Source organism: Pyxicephalus adspersus, chromosome 10 (assembly GCF_032062135.1).
Source record: "Pyxicephalus adspersus chromosome 10, UCB_Pads_2.0, whole genome shotgun sequence".
NCBI classification, from domain to species: domain Eukaryota; kingdom Metazoa; phylum Chordata; class Amphibia; order Anura; family Pyxicephalidae; genus Pyxicephalus; species Pyxicephalus adspersus.
The window spans coordinates 43702300-43726071 of record NC_092867.1 but is presented as its reverse complement, the minus strand read 5'-3'; the positions used below and the strand labels follow the sequence as shown (position 1 = coordinate 43726071).

Genomic DNA, 23772 nt, shown 5'->3' with positions numbered 1-23772 from the left:
GGAACTAATGACGTGCAGACAATCACTGGGTGCAGATATTACTATTACATTCATTTTAAGTCATGCTCCTATTTCACTAATCAATTAGGTGTCTTTTTTAGAATAATGACACAAAATTATATTTCATGTACAGAGTGATTAACCTTTTCACAGCAAATCAGGAGACAAATAATGACTGAACAATGGATATTTAGAATAAATACCCTGATCAGAAGACTGAAGGTATAAATATCATTCCAAAGATGCTCTCTTTACGAAATATCATATGTATATAAAATGCACAAACAGAGAAGTATTTCGATAATCAGTTCAAAAAAACTGATAAAAGGTACCATAGGTGGAAGTAGATTGGCCAATAATGTTACCCATCAGGTTGTACTACAGTGCAGACAACTGTCAATCTGTTTGTAGAAGCTACTTATTGGAGGAAAAGAATACAGCAATGACCCATCAACCTGCCTATATTGTATTATCGGCGGTATACCCATCAGAGGGCAGTAGAAGATTTTAATTGTTCCTGTTTTACTCCTTATTTTACATCCAAATCTCTTAGACCTCCTCTATAGTCTTTAATTTGTTCTGTATAAACCTCTACAAAGAATGTAATAGGTAATTTTTAAAAGGTGGCCCCTGCATTTTGAATGAAATGGGAGTGCACCTTAGCCTGGCTAAAACCTGGGGTTGCTTCAGCTGGTTGGGTCTAGGTTCAGCAATATGTCCAAAAACTTAGGTTGGCTGACTACCTGAATATACTAAATGACCAGGTACTTCTATGGTCAGTTCTTAATATCAACCATCAATCGGTGAAGAAATTTTTTGGTCATTATTGGACAAACATATTCCAGGATGACAATTCCAGGATTCATGGGGCTCATATTGGGTGATTCAGGGAGCATGAGACATCATTTTCACACATAGATTGGCTACCACAAATCTTTGGCATGTGCTGAAGAAGACTTTACACAGTGGTCCAACTCTCCCATCATCAACACAAGATCTCGGTGATGCATTAATGCAACTCTGAACCGAAATAAATGTTGTGACATTGCAGAAGCTTTTCAAAACGATACCACGGCAAATGCATGCCGTAATCAAAGCCACATGGCAGTCCAGCTAAATAATACAACCTATTCACATGTCATCTTCTTAAATACTTTTTGCTACCATGTGTCCCTCATTCTCTTTTCCAAAAGGTGGAGGGTATGTGTTTGTCAACTAACTAACTAATCATATTCGAGATTGTAAATGAAAAAATATCAACTTGATAACACTCTCCTTCAAATGATAATGGTATATAAACCTTTCTATTTTTTATGTCCCTAGAACAGATACAAATAGATATTTTAGGAACACCTGAAAAAAAAAGATTACATATAACCCATTGTTTAAAAGTCACCTCTTCTGCATGTAATCACATAGAGGAATTATAATAAAGAAGGTGACTATAACTCCATTGCAGGTAAATCATCCAGGTACATTTGTTTCAATTACAGTAATTGATTCACTACCATATATTTCTTGAGATGCACAAAGAATCAAACGTGCAAAATAATGATGTGATTCCCCTCCTCCTATGCATGTTCCTGCAGGTACTTCTAAGTCATACAAAAATAGATAAAACTTGGCATCCCAAGTTTTATCTACTCGACCCGAACCTCTGATTGAGCCATTAGATGGTGCTATTCATATAACAGGTTTATATTCTAATGCTCCAATAAGAAAAACACAATGAAGGTGCTCGAATTTTCAAAAACATTTCTTCATATCTCCAGACACAAGTCATGACTAATCAACCCCTAAATAATGTAGTTGATAAGTTTGCTAGAGGAGGTCATTAACATACCAAGGACATAGGCAGATCTCAGCAAGTACAGAGCAGAAAATATTTACTACAATATTTTTGCAAATATATATTATGCATTAGTAATAAAGATCTTCTTAGAAGAAGTAATAGATCATCCATGAACATTTATTTCCTGCTTTAAGGAGCCAGTTTCATATATGCAGACAAAAGTAAAGAAAATGTTACATTATTTTTCCTTTTCATAAATATTTGAAAAGGAAAAATAATGAGCTTTCTGCTGAATTTTGTTTATTTGATCGATATGTCTTCATTTTTGTTCACCATGGATTTTCGGGGGTTTTGCTTCTACTATACCTAAGCAAATCCAACTTGGAGAGAAGACGCTCCCCTTTAATGGTTGTGGCTGACCGAAAATCTCAGGAGACATCCCCGCTGCAGACCCCAATGGATACAAGAAACTGCTTTAATTCTTCGGCATCCACCGTGTTTTATAAAAAATCTGGCGTCACAGTCCTGTCTATATTATTTAATAATAAATATATAAATCCACAGCTCCAACACGGTACCTTATGCATAAATAACTGACATTGTTTGATTTGACCTTCAGTCAAAAAAAAATACTGAATCAGATGTATAATTTTCTCAATAAATACATCAGGTTATTGACACCAATTAAAATATTTTTTTTTCTTCAAGAGGGCAGTTAAAGTTCTGAAGGTCAGGGGTCAACAAATTGAATTATCCAATTGTCTCTCTTTACTTATTTTTAACTAGGATTGATTACAAGAGCCACTAATGAGTGAGATACAATATCTAGCTTGGTGACATTGCTAAAACAGAAATTTGGCTATATTCTTTGAAAAAAAAAATCTAGTTAACATTTTATTCAAAATACATCAAAAACATTATTTTACTAAAAAATAAAAAAAGGTAAAATATATTTGAATAAAAGTGCCCTTGCCTCTAAACATTTTCCTTTTTTTTTAGTTTTAAATAAAGTGTAAAGGTAAAACTCCTGACAGGTTCTTTTTTACATGTACCCCATTGGGAAGAATCCTTATCTCTATACTCATCCTAATCACTTTCCGTGACATTGACTATGCCCATTGGCTGTTGGAAAGGTTCATCAATGATTCCTCACTGGAGTGCTCAGGAGTTATGTACCACTGGACTTTCACCTCCAACTATTACTGGTGTCTGTGTCTCTATTGGGAAGGCTCCTCTCTTGTCCTACTGATCATTGTCACCAAAACTTAAAACGATAGAAAATACCAAATTCTTGGTTGTTACCATAACAGAAATATGTAGGATATATTTTATTAGGGAAACTTGTCTAAGAGGGGATTTCTGTATTTTGAAGAGATGTATTGATTTTTGTTCATCTCTTCAAAAGAGTGAAGAAAATTCTTACCAACGGGAAAAAAAATTTGAAAGGGGTTTTCACCATTCTTCTGTCACACCTCTTCTGTCTGTAAGTACCATCAGAATACTAACAAAAATCACAGCCTATATATATGCAGCAGTGCCACAAAAATCTTTGGAATAATAAGTAAGGGGTGACTACAGTAAGAATGGGTTATAAGACATCTGTGGAACACTGGGCATGATCAATTCATACCCAGCCCAGCCGCAAGTCATGTGATTTGCATGCAATGCTTCTGGTTCAGAGGTCCCTGGGGTGCAAGTTAGAAGGATTTTAAAAACAACTGTAATAGTGGTCCAATTGAGACAACAAGACAAGATCTGTAACTGTGTCAGCAGGAATTTTTTTTTGTCCTTTCTTGATTTGCCGGATCCGTCGTAAAGATCCAACAACTAACAGAAGGGCAAAAAGCTTTTAATATAACTTCATTTGGATGGCTACTTTATATCATGGTGAGATTTTCAAATTTAATATAGTGATTCTAATTCATCTGTGATACCAATAAATGATAATAAAGTACACAGCTATTCACTAAATGCAATTTGTGAATATGGGCTACATGCACAATATCAGTTTCCCTCCTGCCTAAACACTTTATGGAGTTGTGTTTATTTAACACACATTGCACCTGCCTCCCACCTGTCCATGTTGTCCCTAGCACAATGACAAGCTTGTTATTCCTGGAAGTTTGCCAATTAGGAAGAGATTTTCTCAGACCTGGACTAGCTCATGTTGCAGTGCAAAGAAGTAAAATCCCAATGGAAACAAGTAAAAGCAGCAGAGGAATTATCACTCTATCCGTTTAGTAACCTGCCACCGCTTTCCCAGGCACTTTTCAATAGGATGTTTCTAGCCACAAATGTTGCAGTGCAAAAGTCCTAGCTGATAAGATAATGCACATATGCAAACCCAACATAGTTGGGTCTGCATATGTCTTTGCTGGAGGATATTAAATAATATCTAACTTTTTCCATCCTCGTTGTACCGTCCCTGACCTGCCCCTTATTTTACCTCTTATTTCTAAAGGCTCAGTATCACCGGTGAAAAGGGCGTGGCCAGGTCAGCAAATGCCCATGAATGTGTACTCCGCCAGACCATAAACGTCTCATTGAGGTCTTTGACTTTGTTATGACTCCTCGTAAGAACCATTTCACTGACTGCATTAGGACTGAGGGCTCTTTGAGGGACTCCAGAAGTAATGAGACTTTCTGGAACCTTTGGTCAGCACCCCACAAGCCCTCCCCAGCCATGACCTGCATGGACTGGATGGAAAAAATGTATGTATTTGTATGGGGGGGGGGGGGGATCATTACAAATAGAAGGCAAAATATAAGAATATTAGGTTTTATCTTTAATTTTATTGTGTAGAATCATATAAAATACCCAATGTACATGTATATATATATATATATATATATATATATATAAATCTTTGCTTCAGTTCCTCAGTTTAGCCAAGCAGACATTGAACTTATCCCCACTGGAGAATTTACCATCCTCATTTGTGCTGTGATTATTCTTACTTGAGGGCATACCCTGGACCAGTCCCCGCGTATGTGCATTCCGGATTCTGTGGTACATGCGACCACTACCCTGGACAATGGAGGGTACATTTTGGAATGTGGGTGCTTGTTCCAATATGTATCTATTATTTTTACAAAGATGGGTCTGACCTGTGGCGGTATGGGCTCTTGTTGTGCTCCTTCACTGATGTTAACACATATGCTCACTTCTAAATTAGCAACTCTAAATATGGTTTAATTAATTACCATTTAATTAAGAAGTAACAAAACCAGGCTTGGGTGTTGTATGGAGAAGAAAGTGTCACATCGCTTCCGACATTTAAAGTGAATATTAACCTTAATAGTCAACTTTTCTTGTTTACTTTTAGCCTGTTAAATATAATAATAATAGTGTTTTGTTTTATCTGTAAAATAAATGCAAGACAAAAACAAAAAAAAAAAAACAGTTAATCTATTCAATGCTTCCCTGTGTGTTCGGCCATGTTCCTGCGTTTTCTTAAATAGCTCTCCATGTTCTTGTCGTTGACTATGGAATCAAAAGCCTTTATGTTGTACAGATTTGAGAGTGGGGGTAGTAAGGAAATTTAGTAAATAACAATGGGCAGGGCTGGCACATTTGATTTAAACCATTTTTCATTTACTGTTCAGTGGAAGATACCAGCAGCTGGACAGAATTAAAAACTTCTTATTACTACTGATTCATTGCAAATAACCTAATGCTGTGACCCAGTCCCTTCCAGCCTCTGACGTAACTTATATATATATATATATATATATATATATATATATATATATATCACAATTTATTTAGTATGCATCTGTTGTTTAAGTTCTGTCTTGTCTAACAATTTCTTAAAAAATACACTTAAATTACCAAGGGATAATTTACATTTACCTAAAAAGCAACAAGGAAAAAAATCCTTGAACATTCATACACAACAGGATGTTCATCATAGAAGTACAACACTGGGTCCACAAGCAGCAACACATTCTCCATCAATCACATGATAGCCTATATTTCATGGAGACAATAACAATTTATATAGAAGTAGAAGAGTAATTCCTTTTGGTCAAATATCAGGCAATTTTAACCACCTATGGGAATCAAACATATAATCACAAAGGGTTGCTTAAAACCAAGCAAGCAATCTACCAGCCATGATCCTCCACCAACCCAGTTTATTATTGTAACATGGCAACATTTGCAAGTTTTTTTTAAAATTATCAGATTTTTCCTGGTTTGATTTGTTTCAGTCGCATTTGTGGTTAATTGAAACCAATCATTCACGTCATCACAAGTGGTTAAAATTGCCGAAAAAGCTTATTCTAACAATCAAGGATCCTTAAGCATCCTAAACTCTGAGCATCACAAAGGCTATTTCATAAACTTACAATCAAATAAGTGGAGAAACAAAAATATATTGTGCATCTCACACTTCCTTTCATTCTTATTAAGTGATCTGCCAAGTACCTACTCCAAACAGTAGTCAGGTTAAACACATTAGCAGAAGGAAAATGTGAAAAAAGCATGAATGCATAATTGTCTTCAGTAATCCAGTTACTAATGAGGAAGCTTTCATTCCTGATGGGCTAAGCATGACACAAAAAGGCCATCTTCAGTGAATACTCCCTCCATTAGTAATTGGATTATCACACACAATCATGCCTAAGCACTTCCTTTACTTTCTCCTGACTGCAGTGTCATGCAATATACTGGAACTAACTAAAGTAATTAAAATAAAAAGAAACAAGATAATCTTCATTCTTAGCCCGGACCATAGACTATAACAGATACAAAATCAACAGCAGGAGACCGTGCAACAGCAGACACAAAGAATGTGCATTACATATGAAGCAGCTGACAAATGCCAACAGACCAGCAGCTTCCCGGGTGTCATCCAAGATGAATCGGATACAGAAAAAGTGATGGAAACCATCAGCCTTTATCTTGTAATAAATGCTTTTGTCCATATGGTGTTTTGGTAAAATGCAATCCAACTTTCTTAACATTTTTCTCTTTATTAGGTATGAACTTTAAGTTAATAGGTATGAACTTTAAGAAAGCTCAATTTCAATATTAGGTAACATATAAAACATGTACTCAAAGGAAGGCATAATACAATATGTATGCAGCTTTACATACAATTTATATGTTTTAATAGAGAATTGCTTTACATCACATTGGATAGACGTAAAGTTAAATATATCTAATTTTTTATTTATTACTGCTACTATTACTTGAATATACATCATCATACAATTATAGCAGTGTTGGACAAGTGAATGAATTGTTTTGGTATTTTTGTTGTGCTCTATAGTTTTCACTAGCTTTATTATTTTCTGGATGTTCAACTGAGCAAAGCTGGTACAAGGACTCTTACATTGCGTATATGAATAATTCTTGAAAACGTATTCTCTAAATGTGCCCCTGGTTAGAGAAGGTACAATGGTATTTATGATGTGTATGTGAATTATTCTAGAAAATGTATTCTCTGGACACCTACCTGGTCAGAGTTGGTACAATGGGCCTAAAGCTCTCCAAGGCTGGAGAGAACACACTTTCATCAGTGAAGCTGGGTGACCCCGCAAACCAAATAGCAAATGACTGAAGAAATGCATTCCAGTTTCACTGATGAAAGTGTATTCTCTCCACCCTTGGATAAGTTGATAAATCATGTCAGAGATGGTACAATGAGACCTAAAATTTTTGGGATTTTCAGGATGTCTGCTGCTCAGAACTGATACAATTAAAACATAGAAGAGTGACAGCAAAAAAGACCAAGTGGTCCATCCAGTGGGCCATTTTTATTTTCCTTTTTGTTCATTTGTGTATATAACAAATAGAACAGTTTGTTTTACTCACAAGAATCTCTACATTTAGTCTATCCCAAGCATCAACTACTTTTTGTAATGAAAAATAATACCTTCTTAGGTTAGCTTTGAACTTTCCTTCTGCTAGTTTGAGGTCAAATTCATCATCTTAGCTTCATATGAAAAATACTAATCTCCTTTACTTTATTCACATCTTCATGCATTTAAAGATTTCAATCTTTATATCTGATCTCTGGATGTCCACCTGATCATAACTTGTACAGATTAAATAGGCCCTATGGTAGTAATTGATTCCTTTCAGGAAATGTTTGAGGGAATGTGAGATTCATTTTTTTTTATAGAGCCCAATGAGTATATCAGTAATACTAGAAAACGTATTCCCTGGACTCTACTACCAGCAGGTCTGCCATCAGTGGGGACAAGACGTTTTTGTGAACTAGGTCCCAGTCAATAAAACTTGACTTTTCTATGGGACCTAGACATTTCTTATGGTCTAATCTATAATGGTAGCCCTGACCAACAGACCTGTCTTGCCCTCCCAACTTTCTAGGATGGGAAAAAGAAAGACTTTGCAGCACAGAGTATTTAGTGAAAGGACAAACCCTGCAACACCCTTCCCCCCTCTCCATTATGCAGGTCATGGAAAATAAATGACTGGTTAAACCGGCAAGTGCTTGTTTTCATCACTGTTGTTTCCTTCTATTGGTGCGTTTAAAGCAATAAATTCAATCATTTAAATGTTAAGATTCAAGATTTGGTGTAGTAGAACAATTGTCGCAGTTAAATAATATACATTTTTAGGTATTTACATCAGATAAACAAAAGGGAAGAAAAGAGACAAGGACATTTGGTTTCAGGAAAGGGTTTAGTCCTTTTAAAGGACTGAACAATGACTACCCACTACTAAAATCTGAATTTGTCCCTAGCCAAGGCTTTTAAAGTGAGATTCACAATGTATTAATGGATACTCTCTACATTCAGTCTATACATGGGACAATGGAAGATTTGCAATTAGCTTGTCCATCATTGGAAGGAGCCCAGCATCCGCCCGGGGATCCCTAGCAGTTTGTCATGTCACAAGTGTCTCATGTCACTGCTTTGCTGTCAGTTTAGTCATTGACCAGCTCCTTCTCTTTCATCAAGTAAATACTTCTACCAGGTTCCAGAAACTAGCTGTGCTTGTGAAATAACACAGTGTGGGCTCTATGACATAAAACTATGTCCATGCTTCTTTCATGCCTTTAATTGCTCATTCTAATACTGGCAAACCAACCGTATTGTCTCTCCCTATAGAACTGCGGTGAAATGAATCAATGCTCCTTACCAAAAGGGACTCTGGATGACTGCTCCGAACCCTTACTACATTGAGCAGGACTTGGCACACAAATACATCCAGGAGCCGTTCAGTTAACCCCTCAATGCTAAATATATACACACAACTTTTAAACACCAGCAACTAACCAGGTCTTATCTTTCTTTTTTTAACTTTAACTAAGGAAGTATCTAGTAACTAGTATCTTGTCCGTATTCATTACATTTCTCCACTATTTACCATTCTTTCTAAAGAGTTAATGCTATATAAATAAAGGTTGAAGAGGTCTCATCTTTCTAAAGATACAAAGAATCAGTTCCACATCCCCCTCCCTTGTGTTTAAAGCAGCCCAGTAGATTAGATCAATCAGTTTCTGGCAAAAGCAATGTCTATATGGAATGATACTTCAGGAATAAGTATTACTAATATCAGCTATGACATACACCCTTTACATGATATAATGATATTGTTGTATTACTCATCTCTAATACCCATCAAGATTTCAGATACAACAAACAAATAATGATCACATAACTGCAGTGGCATATTTCCCAACTTTTGGAGACAGGGAAAAGGGACACTTTTGTAGCTCAAAGTACGTAGACAAATAACGCACCCCTGTTATATCCCCATAAAGCAAATTATTATGTAAAAATGATTTATTAAACCTGCAAGTGCTTTTTCACAACTATGTTTCCTTTATAATAGTTTAAAAAAAAACAAAGAAAGTAATTTAAAGGCTGAATGAAAAGTTCAGTGGAAAGTAAAACATTTTAATAGATAAATAATACATTTATTACAGAGGTATTGAAATCTACCAAAAATAGGCACAGCTAATGAAGACACAGGGACATCTGAAGTGGACAGTTTCTAGAAATCCGGGACATTTGAGAGATAGGCTTTGGTCAGAGATCAAATTCAACTGCTAATGTTCCTCCTTATTCAACTTGCTATATTAGAGTACAGTATATCCAGAATAACATTGTACAGCTTTAGCAGTCATGCGCATGTATGTGCACAGGAAGGGTCATAGAACACAGGAAAATCTCTGACATATGTAATCCAATATCAGAAAAAGTCTCCACTCCAATAAAGTAATCCAAAAAAATGAAGCTGAGAAACACCAAAACCATTTTAAGAGTAATAACCATTCCCATATGAAGATCAAAACCATATGAAGATTATTACCTAGCCAGTCAGACTTCTGAAAATATTAGTTGCTGGTTTTATTTATTTGAGGCACTGACTTTGAGAATCTGATGTGCACATTGATATTAGATCAGTGCTTTATAAAGCATTTATACCATCGGGTCACCATAAAAACCAGGCAATTAAAATATCCAGAAAATAGTAAAGGTTAGGTAAAAGGTTAAGAATAAAATAAATAGTTTGACAGACATATTGTATAATAAATGGGATTGAATCATATAATAAAAAAATATAATATGGATTTTAAAAAAATGGTAATTTAAGGTACTTTAGTAACTGATTATGATAAGTAAATGAAGATGAGTTAGGGCAACATGAACCACTAGCACTTAGAAGGAAATACACACAGCTAGTATGAGGTTATGTAAACATATGGGTCATTTTTATAACATCACCCCAGGAGTAAGTAAATGGAATAATAGACACTAAGCTGCATGTGATTGGATGACATGTAATATAGGCTAATGTATTTGTATAAAGATGGAGTAAATATTGCAAGAAATCAGAACAGCATATAGAATGATTCTCCAGTGTCTGATCTCTTACAATTGTAGTCTGTGTGTATATGTTCCATGCAGCTGACATCCTTTTTTTCCAGTATAAAGAAATTAATATTTACAGTAGACATTTGCCAATTAGCGACAAAGTTAGTTACAAATCGAGCAACCTTTAATGAAGACTTAAGTTTTTATATATGCTTGCGACTTAGGCTCTTGCAGTCCAGGGCACATTACTGGGACCGATTTGCAGAGGTCCAACCTAAATTAATTGTTTAAAAAAAAAACATTTTTTTTATTCTAAACAGATGCACTATTGTGAAGTGGTCAGAAGCGGGTTTTTCTTTTTAATTAGCTTTGGAATGACATAGAGATGAATCTATGAATGTGGCTAGGCTCTTATAGTAAATCCATCTCGCAATTCATCTTACTGTTCTTCTTCACCATTGATTTGATGACACCATTGATAAATCTGCCCCTCTCAGACCCTGTGTAAGGGTTCCAACACAACCTATAGCAAGCGATAGTGAAGGAGCAGTGTAGAAGAAATCTTTTTTATTCCATCATTTTGTTTGGCCATTGTGGCACAAGCTGTGACTTTGCAGTCAGTAAATATGCTTCCTCATAGGTGACATTTTCTCCACGTTAACCTGGGATTCTGCACAGTGTTAACTGGATAGCTCCCATTTAGTGACACTTTTCTATAAAAGTTTCTATTGACCAACTTTTGTAGAATACTGCCAAACAACTTATCTTCATTTAAATCTCAGCCTTTGTTTGTTGATATTACCAACATCAAAGCCTGGCTGATGATTGAGCTTGTCTGATTCGGGGAAAGGCTCTACTAAACATTTACAGACATAGCTAATGTCTAATAATGTACACACAGATTGCACTTGTTAAATATGTACAACAAGGTCACATAACAGGAAAAAAGTGATAAAAGATCCTCTGCCCTAATACATATACAAAGCATGCAAGGCAAGAAAACCTTAGGGATGTATATAGACTTAAGGTACACAAGATTTCTCCCACAGAAACATCACAAACACTATTAAAAATAACTGCATTGCAATACAATTTGTACTTTGCCAACACATATGTTGTATTCGATAGTAATTACTTAGTTTACACTTTGAAGGCATTGAAGCAAACCCTGACAACAGATTCTAAATTATCTACAAATACCGCTTTACTAATGATATTGCTGTTTATATTTTATCACACATTAATGCAACCCTCCAGCTGATGAGATACACAAACAACAGTTTGGAAATGTAATGCATCATTGTTTTTTGTTTTCCCAACTAGAATTGTCCGGACTTGATTTAAATGTTGTAATAAAGTGTATAAAGCCATGCTCACCCAGGGTTCTAGGGAAGCCTAGGGTTCCTCCAGAGGGCCCTCCTATTGCCTCCATAGATCTGGGGTCAACACAATGACACCTATGATCTTTTAAGCACTCTGTAAGGGTGGCATTGTGACCACCACTATAGGAAAGCATTTTTCCTACTAATTACTTGTCCACTGGCTTCCAAGAAGTGTGTTTTAGCCAGGGTTAGCCCTATTATTTAAGGGGTTCCTCTAGGTTAAAAGGTTGAGAAAAGCAAATGTGGGTTTTTTTAAGAGTTTTGGCAATCCTGTAGTTCATCTCTTTACTGGAGATCTTGGCCATGCTTCTTCCATCTTTAAAATCTCCCTTCTATTGCCTAAAGTACCATTCCTAATCCTATAAATAAAGAGCTGGGAGGTCCCAGCTCTTTATTTATAGGATTAGGAATGGTACTTTAGGCTTGTGGCTTGTGTAGATTTTTTTACCAGAGAGATTTGTAGAACAAGGACGGGAACCCTTTGGTCAGGGCCAAGTTTAGGTAGACAATTCTTTTTATATAAGACCATCAATTTCAAAGTTTTTAGTATGTGCAAAATGCAGTATGTGTATAGTGTGCAAAGAACAAAGATGGGAAAAAATCCCAGAGTTACATGAATTTAACTTATACCAGCACAAAGCAGAATGATTCCTGATTATTATGTACCTATGTACCTGTTTAAACAGGACTTTGTTTACTTATCTCAACCAGAAAGAATGTTTAAAACTAGCAGATCAAGTCTTCATTCTTGAATTTTCCTTGTCTCCTTGACTTGGCAACAGAGATTTTACATCTATCCTTTCAAAAGGACTTGTCGCAATATTTTGTAAAATACTGCAAACACATAATGCTGAGATGCTGCTGTAACACAGGCCACATAAAAATTAGCCAGTGAATTGGCTACAGAACATTAAAGTGCCTCTGTAATGAAATCACTTCTGTAATGAGCATTTGCTGCAGGAAGAGGACAGAAGTCTCTTTCCAGGGAACATAAAATTAATTTCAAACGATAAAATTATGATGCAGGGTAAAATGAAAGTCAACTCAAAGAAAAACTGAGACTGGAATTATTTTCACTGACTTGAATACATAAAGCCCAGACGCATAAAATAACGTTCGCCTGTATGACTTCCATGCAGGATGAGGAATAGTGATTTATCCCAACAGAATGTCATAACAAACACTTGATACTCACTCACACAAATATAAATTAAAAGTGTCACCTGAAATTCTGGAACCTGATCTTACATATATATTTTACAAAAGAATGTAAAAAGTAATGAATGTGTTACTCTTCAGTAACCAATCAGCATTGATCAGTTCATAGCAATCAGAACAATGGGTATTGTATGTCACTGCACTGTGTGATCTGCCTTATTCATACAACCTAACCATAATTTAATTCCTTTTCCAGTACACTGGTAATAGTCTTCTATAATTCTGGCCACACACTACAAACAAACCATACAATTTATCATATTTAAATTATGGGTCCCAGTGTAGGATTAGATGAGATCAAATGCAATCACATAAATAGGTGATGTTGAACAGCTTCTGAAAAATCTGGAAATGTATTTGGAATCCAAGAAAATTATAACATATACAGCAACAATGTGCAACCAAGATTTGGTGGATCCTGAGTGTTCCCTCAGAGGTTGTTGGGGGTTCCAAAGGATGTGGTTGATTGACCTCCATTAAATGGTACCTGCATTGTTCAGGGTCCAGGACCATTTGGCAGAGTCAATGGTATGGTAGCAAGGTTTTTATAGCTGTCTATAAGGGACCACCACTGTAAGGGAGGGGGGGGGGTGGCGTTCTTCAGAATGGCCACCAATGTAAGGAGAAAGGGGGTTCTTTAGAATGACCAACACCTCAGGAGAGGATATTCTTTAGACTGACCATCACTGTAACAAGGGATATTTTTCAGAATGATCAGTAATGTAAGGAGGGCATTTTTCAGACTGACCACCACTGTAAGCCATTTGCTTCTCACTGACCTCCAGCAAATTACCTATAGCAGGAATTATAAGTAATTGACTTAATTATTTCCTCTGGGGTAAAATGGTTTGAGAAATGTTGCTGTTTGGTATGACTGTACAATTGTTCATAATCCTCCCGGATAACATCAAGGGGGGCCTACAAGTTCTAAATTTATCTGACCAAAGCAAATACAAATATTGTGCTAGCAAACAACAAATATCATAATATTTCATTACTATTATTTCACATCTGCCCATCATTGGCCCTCACCTCTGACTTATTATGTATACTTTTATTCAACAGTTCTGATTTGGATCACCTGTATGCCTGAAATGTATGAGCAAACACTGACATATGGCGATAAGGACTATACAGCAAGACCAGTGTTTACATTGCTGGAAGAGGCAGCTGCTGGGATCATTATCAGACCTGCGAGCAGCAGCAAATCACCTGCACATCACCCCTCCTGCGTCACCGGGCAGGAGGCTGGGACACTGACCCCGCTCCTGTCCCAATGATACCATTACTGATACCTGACTGCCAGCCTGATCTATTAAAGTGTCCCATTACAGAACTAAATACAGGACAAACAATCCAAATTTATCATAATGGCCCAAAGGGAAGCATAGTGTTATCTCTCATAGCTACCAACCCGGTATACAAAATACAGAAACCTCATAGGTTGCTCTGGGTGACAACTAAACTTTCTGGAAACAACTGTAAAAAATGGAAATGTGAACACACCTAATTACCAAAAGTGCTGAATAACATTCGTCGTCATGGTTAATTTTCAATAACAATAAGAGTTAGCAAATGGCAAAATGGTTGTTATGCATGTTGTTCCCTTATGTTTGCACAGGCTTATGAAGTGACCATTAAGGTTTTGTTCACAGATAGCCAGGGAATGTGCTCAACCAGGCATTTACATGGGACACTTACAGAGCCTGTACAAGCCTAGGTAAACAACACAAGCAATAATAACAATATAAATAGTTTTAGAGATAAACTTCAAGTCATTGTCTGTTCCACTATAGTGGTGCTTATTAAAATAAATTATTCCTTTCTGGTCCACTTTGTAAATTATGACACTAAAGACAACCACATAAGCTTTTAAAACAGGTATTATTTATGTCGATTTCCTATTCTTGCACAGGGTTTTGAAGTAGCTGATGCTATCTCATATTAATATTATTATTATTATTATTAAACAGGATATATATAGCGCCAACAAATTAGCCAGCGCTGAACATTAAATAGCCTAGATTGTAAGCTCTTCTGGGCAAGGTCCTCCTGTGTCACTGTCTGTCATCAGCAACCCTAATTGTACAGCACTACGTAATATGTTGGAGCTACATAAATACTGTTTAATAATAATAATTATTATTATTTTGACCTCTGCCAAAAGACAGTCTGCAGCTGATCAGGAAATCTGGCTTTTACAATAAAGACTTTAAAGGTCTGTATAAGCCAATCATTATTTTTTTTTTCTATTTTATTTTTGTAAAATTTGACATTTGAATGACCAGCAAAGAGCTTTTGTAAAATTATTATTTGTCATCTTGAGTAATAATATTTAACAGGATTTAGTGCCATTTAATGCACACATACCTTGAGACAGGCAGAGGATGCCCAGTGCCCACCTGACAGATGCCATGGCTGAACTACAGGAGGTAGAAAGTTGTCCTTCTGCAATAATAATCCACTTCTGGTGTCTCCAGGGCGTGTCTGGGTGAAGATTGATCAGGGCTGTGAAGCTGGTGATCCCTCAGCTAGACTGGCCCATGCTGTCCAGTGGCACAGGGTGGTGCAGGTGGTGCAGCTGGCACAGTCTAGTTCACCTTAGCCCACAAGCTGGAGAGTGCTCAGCATGCAGCAGGGCTCCGCACTGGCTCTTCTCATTGATCATGCTGCATGTCCCTGTCTGGCTGCTTTTGGGAAATGAATCAGGAGGAGACACTACCCCTCCTTGAGGTCCAACACAACTCTCTGCGATCACACAATGAAATCCCCACCAGGAAAAGTTGTAGACTGTTCAGATCACCTTCTCCAAAAAGGGACCATCTCATCCACACCTTAACCCTCAAATGGCTGGAATAGGGGGCAACCCTCAAAAAGACTTCTAGTGTGGAGAGGAAAAAGTTAGAAGGGGAGCTGTGAATGGCAAGAGGATAATGCCATGGCACTGAGGAAGATGTAGCTTTGTATCCTATGATGATGGGTCCAGGGATGCTGCTGCCTCCCAGATAAGAAGAGTGGTGCTGGAGGAGCTGAGTGCTAATGAAGACAGCAGCAAATGGGCACTCAGCTACACCCAGTTTAATTAATAAACTGCAGCCAGGAGCAAGCCAGGGGAGGGGCAGGCAGAGGGGGAGAGCACTCACATATGTACTGTGCTGATGTGAAAAGGGCAAAAGGAAGGAGCAGACACAGCCATCAAAAGCAATCAGCCAGAAAATGCCTTGCCAAACCTGCAGGCTGCCTGGATTCGGTGGACTTAACCCCTTGCCTGCCTGGAGCACCTGCACAGCCACCAGAAGCAGCAGAGACAGGAGATTTCTGTCAATTGGTAGAACTAATATACAGATTGTCTTGTAGATTGGACCAGATTGGCTTTATAAAACAGCCACCCTTTGTGTTTAATGATTAAAGAATTTTATTCCATCAGATGACAAGAAAAGTTTAGTAAGCTGCTGGCCCTAAAATGCATCTACAAAGTTTGTTTTTTTTTAAAGTGGAAAGAGTTGGGACCTTTATAAACAGTGTATGTGTTATCTCCCATTGGAGATAAAAGAGAAGATCTCATAGTGGGAAGGGATCCCATCTTGTTACCAGTGTCACCACTAATTTTAATGCTACCCTTGTTCTTGTGAAAAATTCAAAGTTTTAGTTTTTCCAGTAATAAAAGTCACTAGGAATAATAGCTTGTTCACATATGTTTTTTGCTTTACAGCATCACATGTGTTGGTGGTATTCATTCTGAGTACACCCCAATGCACTAGTAATAATAAAAATAATGCATTGTATTGTGGTCCATTCCAAAAAAATCTGCAGGTCTGATTTTTGGACTGCATTAGGCAGTATAAACCTACTGAACAGCAGAAAAAAAACAATTTTACTTTTACTGTGAAGTTTAATATGTAACCAAATTAAACAAGTTTTCTAACTCTTCTGCTTTTGGGTTTGATAATAATCATAAAAATAAAAACAAGCAAATACAATTCTACATCCTTATAAAAAAAATTATGATAAGGATAATATGAGCAATGATCATTATTAGAGTAGTCCTCCTATCTTCTTATACACTTTGATTCTGGAAGAAGCCTCTTGGGGCTTTGGGCTGCATTGCACCTGGCTTTCCAAAACTTGGCAACAAAGTTAGTAAATGGAGCAAATGCATCAATGACAGTTTGGAGCCCTTGTTAAATTTTAATCTACAGAACTGAAATAGAAGTTGGCATTGCCTGTGTATGCTGAGCCAACAGAACCTATACATTGTTCTCAGCTAAGCAGAACAGGTGCTAAGGATTCACCTTGCAGTGGGGCTGATTCACTAAAATATATGCACATATGCTGGTGAAACATTTTTGTATGTCCTATGCCTTCTTTTTACTAAAGCTGCAATGTGTTTTGTCAGTGTCCAGTCTTCTCCCAAATCCCCAGTTCTTCTTTGGGTATATGTGTCACCACCTGCATTGACTTTGCACAGGTCCTAGTGTCTGTACAGTGGTTGGGTCCTCTCAAGATTCAGAAGAGGATGTGGAAGCAATGACATGAGTGCTAGGGGACTGTAGGGCCGGCATGGGCACACAGCAGTACTGAATTAACAGTCCCCATCACCCAAAAATGACTCTGGCAAAGCACCTGGATGGCAGATGAATAAATCTTGTTCCACAAGGTGTGGAATATGGAATATGGAATGGAATATGTATGATGAAATCTCACTAAGACCCTGTCTTCTCATAAACCAACTCCATTTTTTAGTAGCTTATACAGTAAAAGCAGACAGTCTATTTCCTGGCCTCATTTAAAGAAGACATCTTTCACCATGCTTTATTCTTGGATTCTAGCCATCAAATAATATTCTTTTAATAAATAAAGGAGCCAGCCAGAGAAGCAGTGACTTTCATTTATTTGCCTAAGTTTGCTTTTGCAGAGTTCCCCACCAATTAAAATTGTTTCCCCCAGATAGAAGTGCTCCCCTTTCTCTATAGGCCAAGGTAAGTGTATACATTCACCCAGTGTGAATTTGTATGTTAGTACCATCATTCATCAGATCAGAGGATAGATCTTCCAGGATCCAGAAACTGGTTTGTTATCTAGCAGGTAGTGTTAGTGATATAGTTTGAGGATGCCAAACCCAAAAGTGCCCCTACTGTCCTCCACAGTGACTGGGATTTCTGTCTACAACATTGGGGATGTTACTTTTTTCCAAAAATGCTTGTTCCATGGCTGTCTCTGGGATTAATATTTCCTGAGTCATTGACCTACAGCAAGCATAACGCTAGTAAAAGTAAAAAGATCTGATCTGTTCTAGCTCATAAGTTACTAAATAAATCTATGCCAAGCAATCTAAAAAGGTGAATTCAGCAATGCTAGCTATGTATTGTCTCAGTGCATGTTCCATTTAAAGCTCCCCTGTTACCAATCCTTAATTCCTCTGTGAATGAGGCTTTACTGGGAGCTGTTTCATTTGGGTTATGAGATTGGTGACAGGCCCTCTTTAATGCCTTTTGCTGCCGTACTGTGAAATTTACATAACACAGAGGTAGTTATGCAGTATGTACATTATATATACAGTATGTACTAGATGATGTTTTAAAATCCAGTGTAAATGGGTAAATGCATGTATGTGATAGTTTATTACTCCTAGGAGAGGAAGCTTACATTTGTAAAAAGACAGGAGGCACAAGCTATGAATGATGGAGGCAAAAAAGAATTAAGAAAGTGGTAAACCACAAGAGGAAATGAGTACTTAAGGAAAACTCTGTGATAAGAGAGGATGCAAGAAAATGACTTCACAGAGGCTGAATAAAAACACTGATTTCTGATGAAAGGAGCTGATAATCTACAGATAACAGGAGAGACATCTGATCACACATATGGAACTAGGTAACTGAATAAGAACAGAGGAAATTAACCTTCTATTGCTTGCCTTCTGTTTTTCTACAAGCTGCATCTACATTTAACTCTTTACCCTAAGTATTGCATTTGTATGGGATAAATAAATTGAATTAACATGCTAATACAGTCATTCTCAAATAAGGGTCTGTGGAGCCTTAGGGTTCCTCCATAGGTTGCTTCGGTCACCATATGATGGTGACCTCAAAGTTTTGTGGCCAATACTACTTGGAATAGTGAATAGCATGTTACAAAAGTTCTTTTAAGCTATCTGTAATAGGGAAAAGTCCTGTTTTGTCAAAGCATTGTCCATTATCATGTCCATTATTTATTAAATAAAATGTATGATATAAAGAGACTTAAGTCATTTAGTGGTTTTAGTGATTGTGCTTAATTTAAAATTGTTTTCTTGAAATATTCCTATTTTGAGTACCATTCTGCACCACTACAAGCCACCGTGTATAATGCCTGACTTTGCCCAATGATGCACCCATTTCCAAATACTGGCGATGATTCTAGTCATCTTTATGATTTTATTTTGGCTGTAAAGTTTGCCTTTAGATATGCATCTGCTGCATCTACCCTTTTATTTTCTACCTAAGATTGAACTCAATGTGTTCTTTTCATCGCCAGTGAAACTCTCAAATTAGGACTACTTAAAGATATTAGTTGAAACAGCACATTTGTAAATTATTGGTTTTTATGAAATCCTAGGATTTTCTTGGCTATGCTTGGATGATGAGACAGCATTTGATATACAAAAGAGGTCTCTTGTCACAAAATGCCTAAAAAAGCATCTCGAACCATAATATTTGTCACATATTTACTGGAAAAAATGCAATGCTTGATCTTCAGTTGTGCTCCCACCTCTGCAATTATGTCCAATAGTTCCTGTAGAACTAGGTGTACTGAAATCGTACTGTGGCCCATTCAACACCTACTAATCTAATGTGTACATGCTTTAATTATGCATGGATTAGAAGGAGACAGAGATTCCAGTACACATAGTACTAATGGCTGGACTGAACCTGCAGGCTTATAGCATTCAATTTCTTAATCAACCCCCTCTATTCTCTTCCCCCTCCCAGCTACTGTTGCAGGCTGGAAGGTTGCAAAGTTTCTTTGCTCCTTGTTCTTGTTCTATGTTGGCAGTGAACTTCAGTACCATGTATAACATTGTTAAAGTTGACAAATAAAAAGATACAAATTATTGCAGTTCTGCATTTAAAATGATACAATTAAATATATTTTTACAATGCAAGACCCATACATGTTACTTAATTGCAGCAGAGAAAATCAGGTTTGTGGTCTAGTCAGGCAGGGCTGTGTTACATAAATAAAATAATTTTTCAGAAACTGATGGATAGAAATAAAAATACATGATGGGTACAACAACCCCTAAAATATTTGACTCCTAAAGAAGCTTTGAAAACATTCCCAGGTCTTGGGAAACCTCTGCTAAAACTATGAATCAATGGAGAAAATTCACCTTATTTGGTTGGTAATAGAAAGATAGTTACTGCAGGTTAATTGGCTTCCCTGCAAATTGACCTTAGACTGTATCAATGACATATGACTATGGTAGGGACATTGGATTGTGAGCCCCTATGAGGGGCAGCTAGTGACATGACTGTATTTTGTACAGCGCTGTGTAATATGTCGGTGCTATATGAATACAGTGTAATAATATAAAATAATAATATTATAGAGAGCTAAAAAGAAGCTTTGATGTCATGCTAGTGATTCTGCTAAATGGCATTGAGGTCACCATCATACAAGTGGTCAATCAACCAAAGCACTGGAGAAAGCCTAGGGTTCTACTGAACACTGGTTGACAATGATTGATCTAGGGTGTCATTGACCTGGAACAAGCATGGAGTTCAGGCTTTTTTTTTACGTTTTCAGCTTCATACTTATACAACACCACAAACCAGTAGGTAGTAACAATGAGCTTAAAATACCAGCATTAGAAGATGTGCCCTTAAAAACCAAGCTAGCAGGTAGAACTCCAATATTTTTTTATGTTTATTTAACATTAAAATGCTCATGCCTGAGGGCTTCGGACTGTTCTAATCTAATCTTTTTAGATAGTCCAAATTTCAAATTACTAATACAAATTTCTATATGATCATATAATATAACCAGAAGCACTGGTTGGTTGAGTGCTGTTATTTGGGAGTGGGAAGCGCTATAATTTCTATAAAGGTTTACACATGTCTGTGGTATTACAGGAAAAGTAAGTGTGAATGGTGACATTATTGCCCTGCACAGGTACATTTTGAAGACTCCAGGTAAAGAGCTACTACAGAATATTTTGCTGATTTGTAGTATGCTATCACCTAATAAACTATATACATATATATATATTCTTCTATTCTTGTGAGTCCCTAGGTATGAATGCACCCCAGCCTTCAGGGGGGCAAGAAGGAACGGACGAAATGGTCACTTTGCTCTTGATGAAAGTTAACATCTTCATGGAAGGAAAGAAAGCAGAAAGCTAAATTACTCTAATTCAACTTAATTTTGTTTTTATAGCCAACCACGTATGGTCAAATAGAAGAGAGAGTGAGGTGGGGCTTTTTAGGCATACAATTGAATGAGTTTTACTTAAATCATAAATTATCCAAAATACAGGGTACATATCAAAACAGATATTGATACATATAGTATTGGCCCTTGGCCAAAGTGTTTACAAACAACGAAAGTGATCGCATGGATAATTTAACCATTGTCTCTGGACCCGATGTGTTTCACCCACAGGCTTTAGGGGACTTTATGAGAGACTTTTAAATGACAAGGGATCACTAATTTAGCTGATCTCAACATATGGAAAAGGGGATGACCATACAGGATGCTTATAAAGGGTTGTAGAGTTGTACAGAGAGGACACTGAGAGTTGTAAGGGGTCAAGCAGTTTAATGAGGTGGATAGGTTCAAAAAGTTACCAGTTTTGATTAAAAGTTAGTATTATACTAAGGCTATCCATTTAGGCTACCATCCTATGCCACCGGTCAGCAGCCTATGCCATTTGCCTACCAGCAGAATGAGAAATAGTTAAAACTTTTTGTACAACTCTACACCCCTTAAAAAGCATTCTGTATGGTCATTGCTCTCTCCATATGTTGAGATCAGCAGTAATTAGTGATATTTTGTCAATATCTGTTTTGATATGTACCCTGTATTTTGGATGCTTTATGATTTAAATAACACACAAAATGTTATGCCTAAAAAGCCTGACTTTGCTTTGTCTTTTATCTACTAGTTAATGTTTTCAAACTGACCATGTAAAGAAGTCATACTAAGATTGACTCATTTTCATTGCTAGATCATTCTTTCTCAAATGTTGCCGCTTGGATGTTCGGATGCTATTATAAAAAAATTGTACTAGTTGGATTTGAGAATACATTTACTGTCTAATCCAAAGAAGATTGATGCAGATGTACACGGATATACATTTTGTCTTGCTGATGCACAAGTGTTTTTTTTTTTTTTACACCATTGTAACTGAACTGTATTGTACGCAGAGCCATTCATCATCAGTCAAGGTGCTCATAAAACAGTCACAGAACCTAACTACATTACCATAATGTGATCCCATAAAGGGAAATAGAAATAGTTGGATCTAAATGATGAACAATGTCAACTTCCTCTTACTAGTAAAATGGGTCTTATCCTATACAGACTGCATTAAATGCAACAACTACCAAACAGCTGCATGTGAGTTTGTTTCTGAGGTTCAGTTGTATCATGATTCATAGACGAAGTCATGGGGAAGAACCTGTCAAAAATAAAAAGGTTAATGATGGTGCAAAGCATTAAGGAAGGTGACATCATTTTGAGTCAGTGGGAGGAGGAGAAGAAGCCCCACTTTAAAAAATCTTTTTAATGAAACCTTGCTTAGAATGCAGAATTTAACTCAGTGGTCGTTGAAAGATTTGATCATTTGATGTACATATTATCTTGATGCTGGTGTAGCCAGATAGTTAATTACTTCGTTAACAAAGAGCCCACATCTTCAACCAGAAAAGGTGTTCTCCTAAAATACATGACCTCATCTGCAGGTCAGAGGTGCAGCTGTTGATTTCCATTTGAAGGGAATGTATCCACAATGATTTAATGCATTCTAGATTAATATTGGTGTTACCAGGCATGTGAGTGAAACAAACTTGTCATTTATATCTTCACTTTGTTGGTAAAACCTTAAGACAACCAAGGAGTGCATTAGTCCTTCCATGATATAATGTTCTATTTAAAACATAGCTTACAGTATGAGCGTATCCTAATATCTACAGTAATTGTGCTTACCTGTGATGACTGCTCAGAATTCCATCACACATCATTTTCTAGATGGAGTTATAAGCAGAAAGGAAAAGGCAGCAATAGGAAGATGGACAATTAAAGGAAAAACATTGTATTCTGGTAACTGTATAATATTGGTATTTAGTATTGAATTCATTTTTCTTACCAGATGATCCTGCCAGTAAATCAGTTATTTTTCCACTCTTTGGGTGACAAAATGACCTTTCTCTAGAGGAGTAGTTCTGCCATCCTAGGCTGTTCTCCTGATTTGGAAAAGCTAACACTGGACACATTTTATTTGTGTGAAATGTACCTAGCCAGCTAAAGAAAGATAATCCAACCACCATATCTAAGTATGGAGTAAGCTGCATTTTAAACATTACCACTTCATAAATGGAGGCTTTT

At 36.8% G+C, this 23772-nt stretch overlaps 1 protein-coding gene across 1 annotated transcript in view; it reads right to left on the bottom strand.

The window, feature by feature from the left end:
• The window catches only part of RET (ret proto-oncogene), a 44648-nt gene extending 28448 nt beyond the window's left edge, over positions 1-16200 (bottom strand). The window contains exon 1 of the mRNA XM_072423953.1: positions 15559-16200. Within this exon, the coding sequence (XP_072280054.1) occupies positions 15559-15604 (46 nt within the window). The 5' untranslated portion in view covers positions 15605-16200. The remainder of the gene's footprint in view (positions 1-15558) is intronic.
• Positions 16201-23772: the final 7572 nt, after the last annotated feature.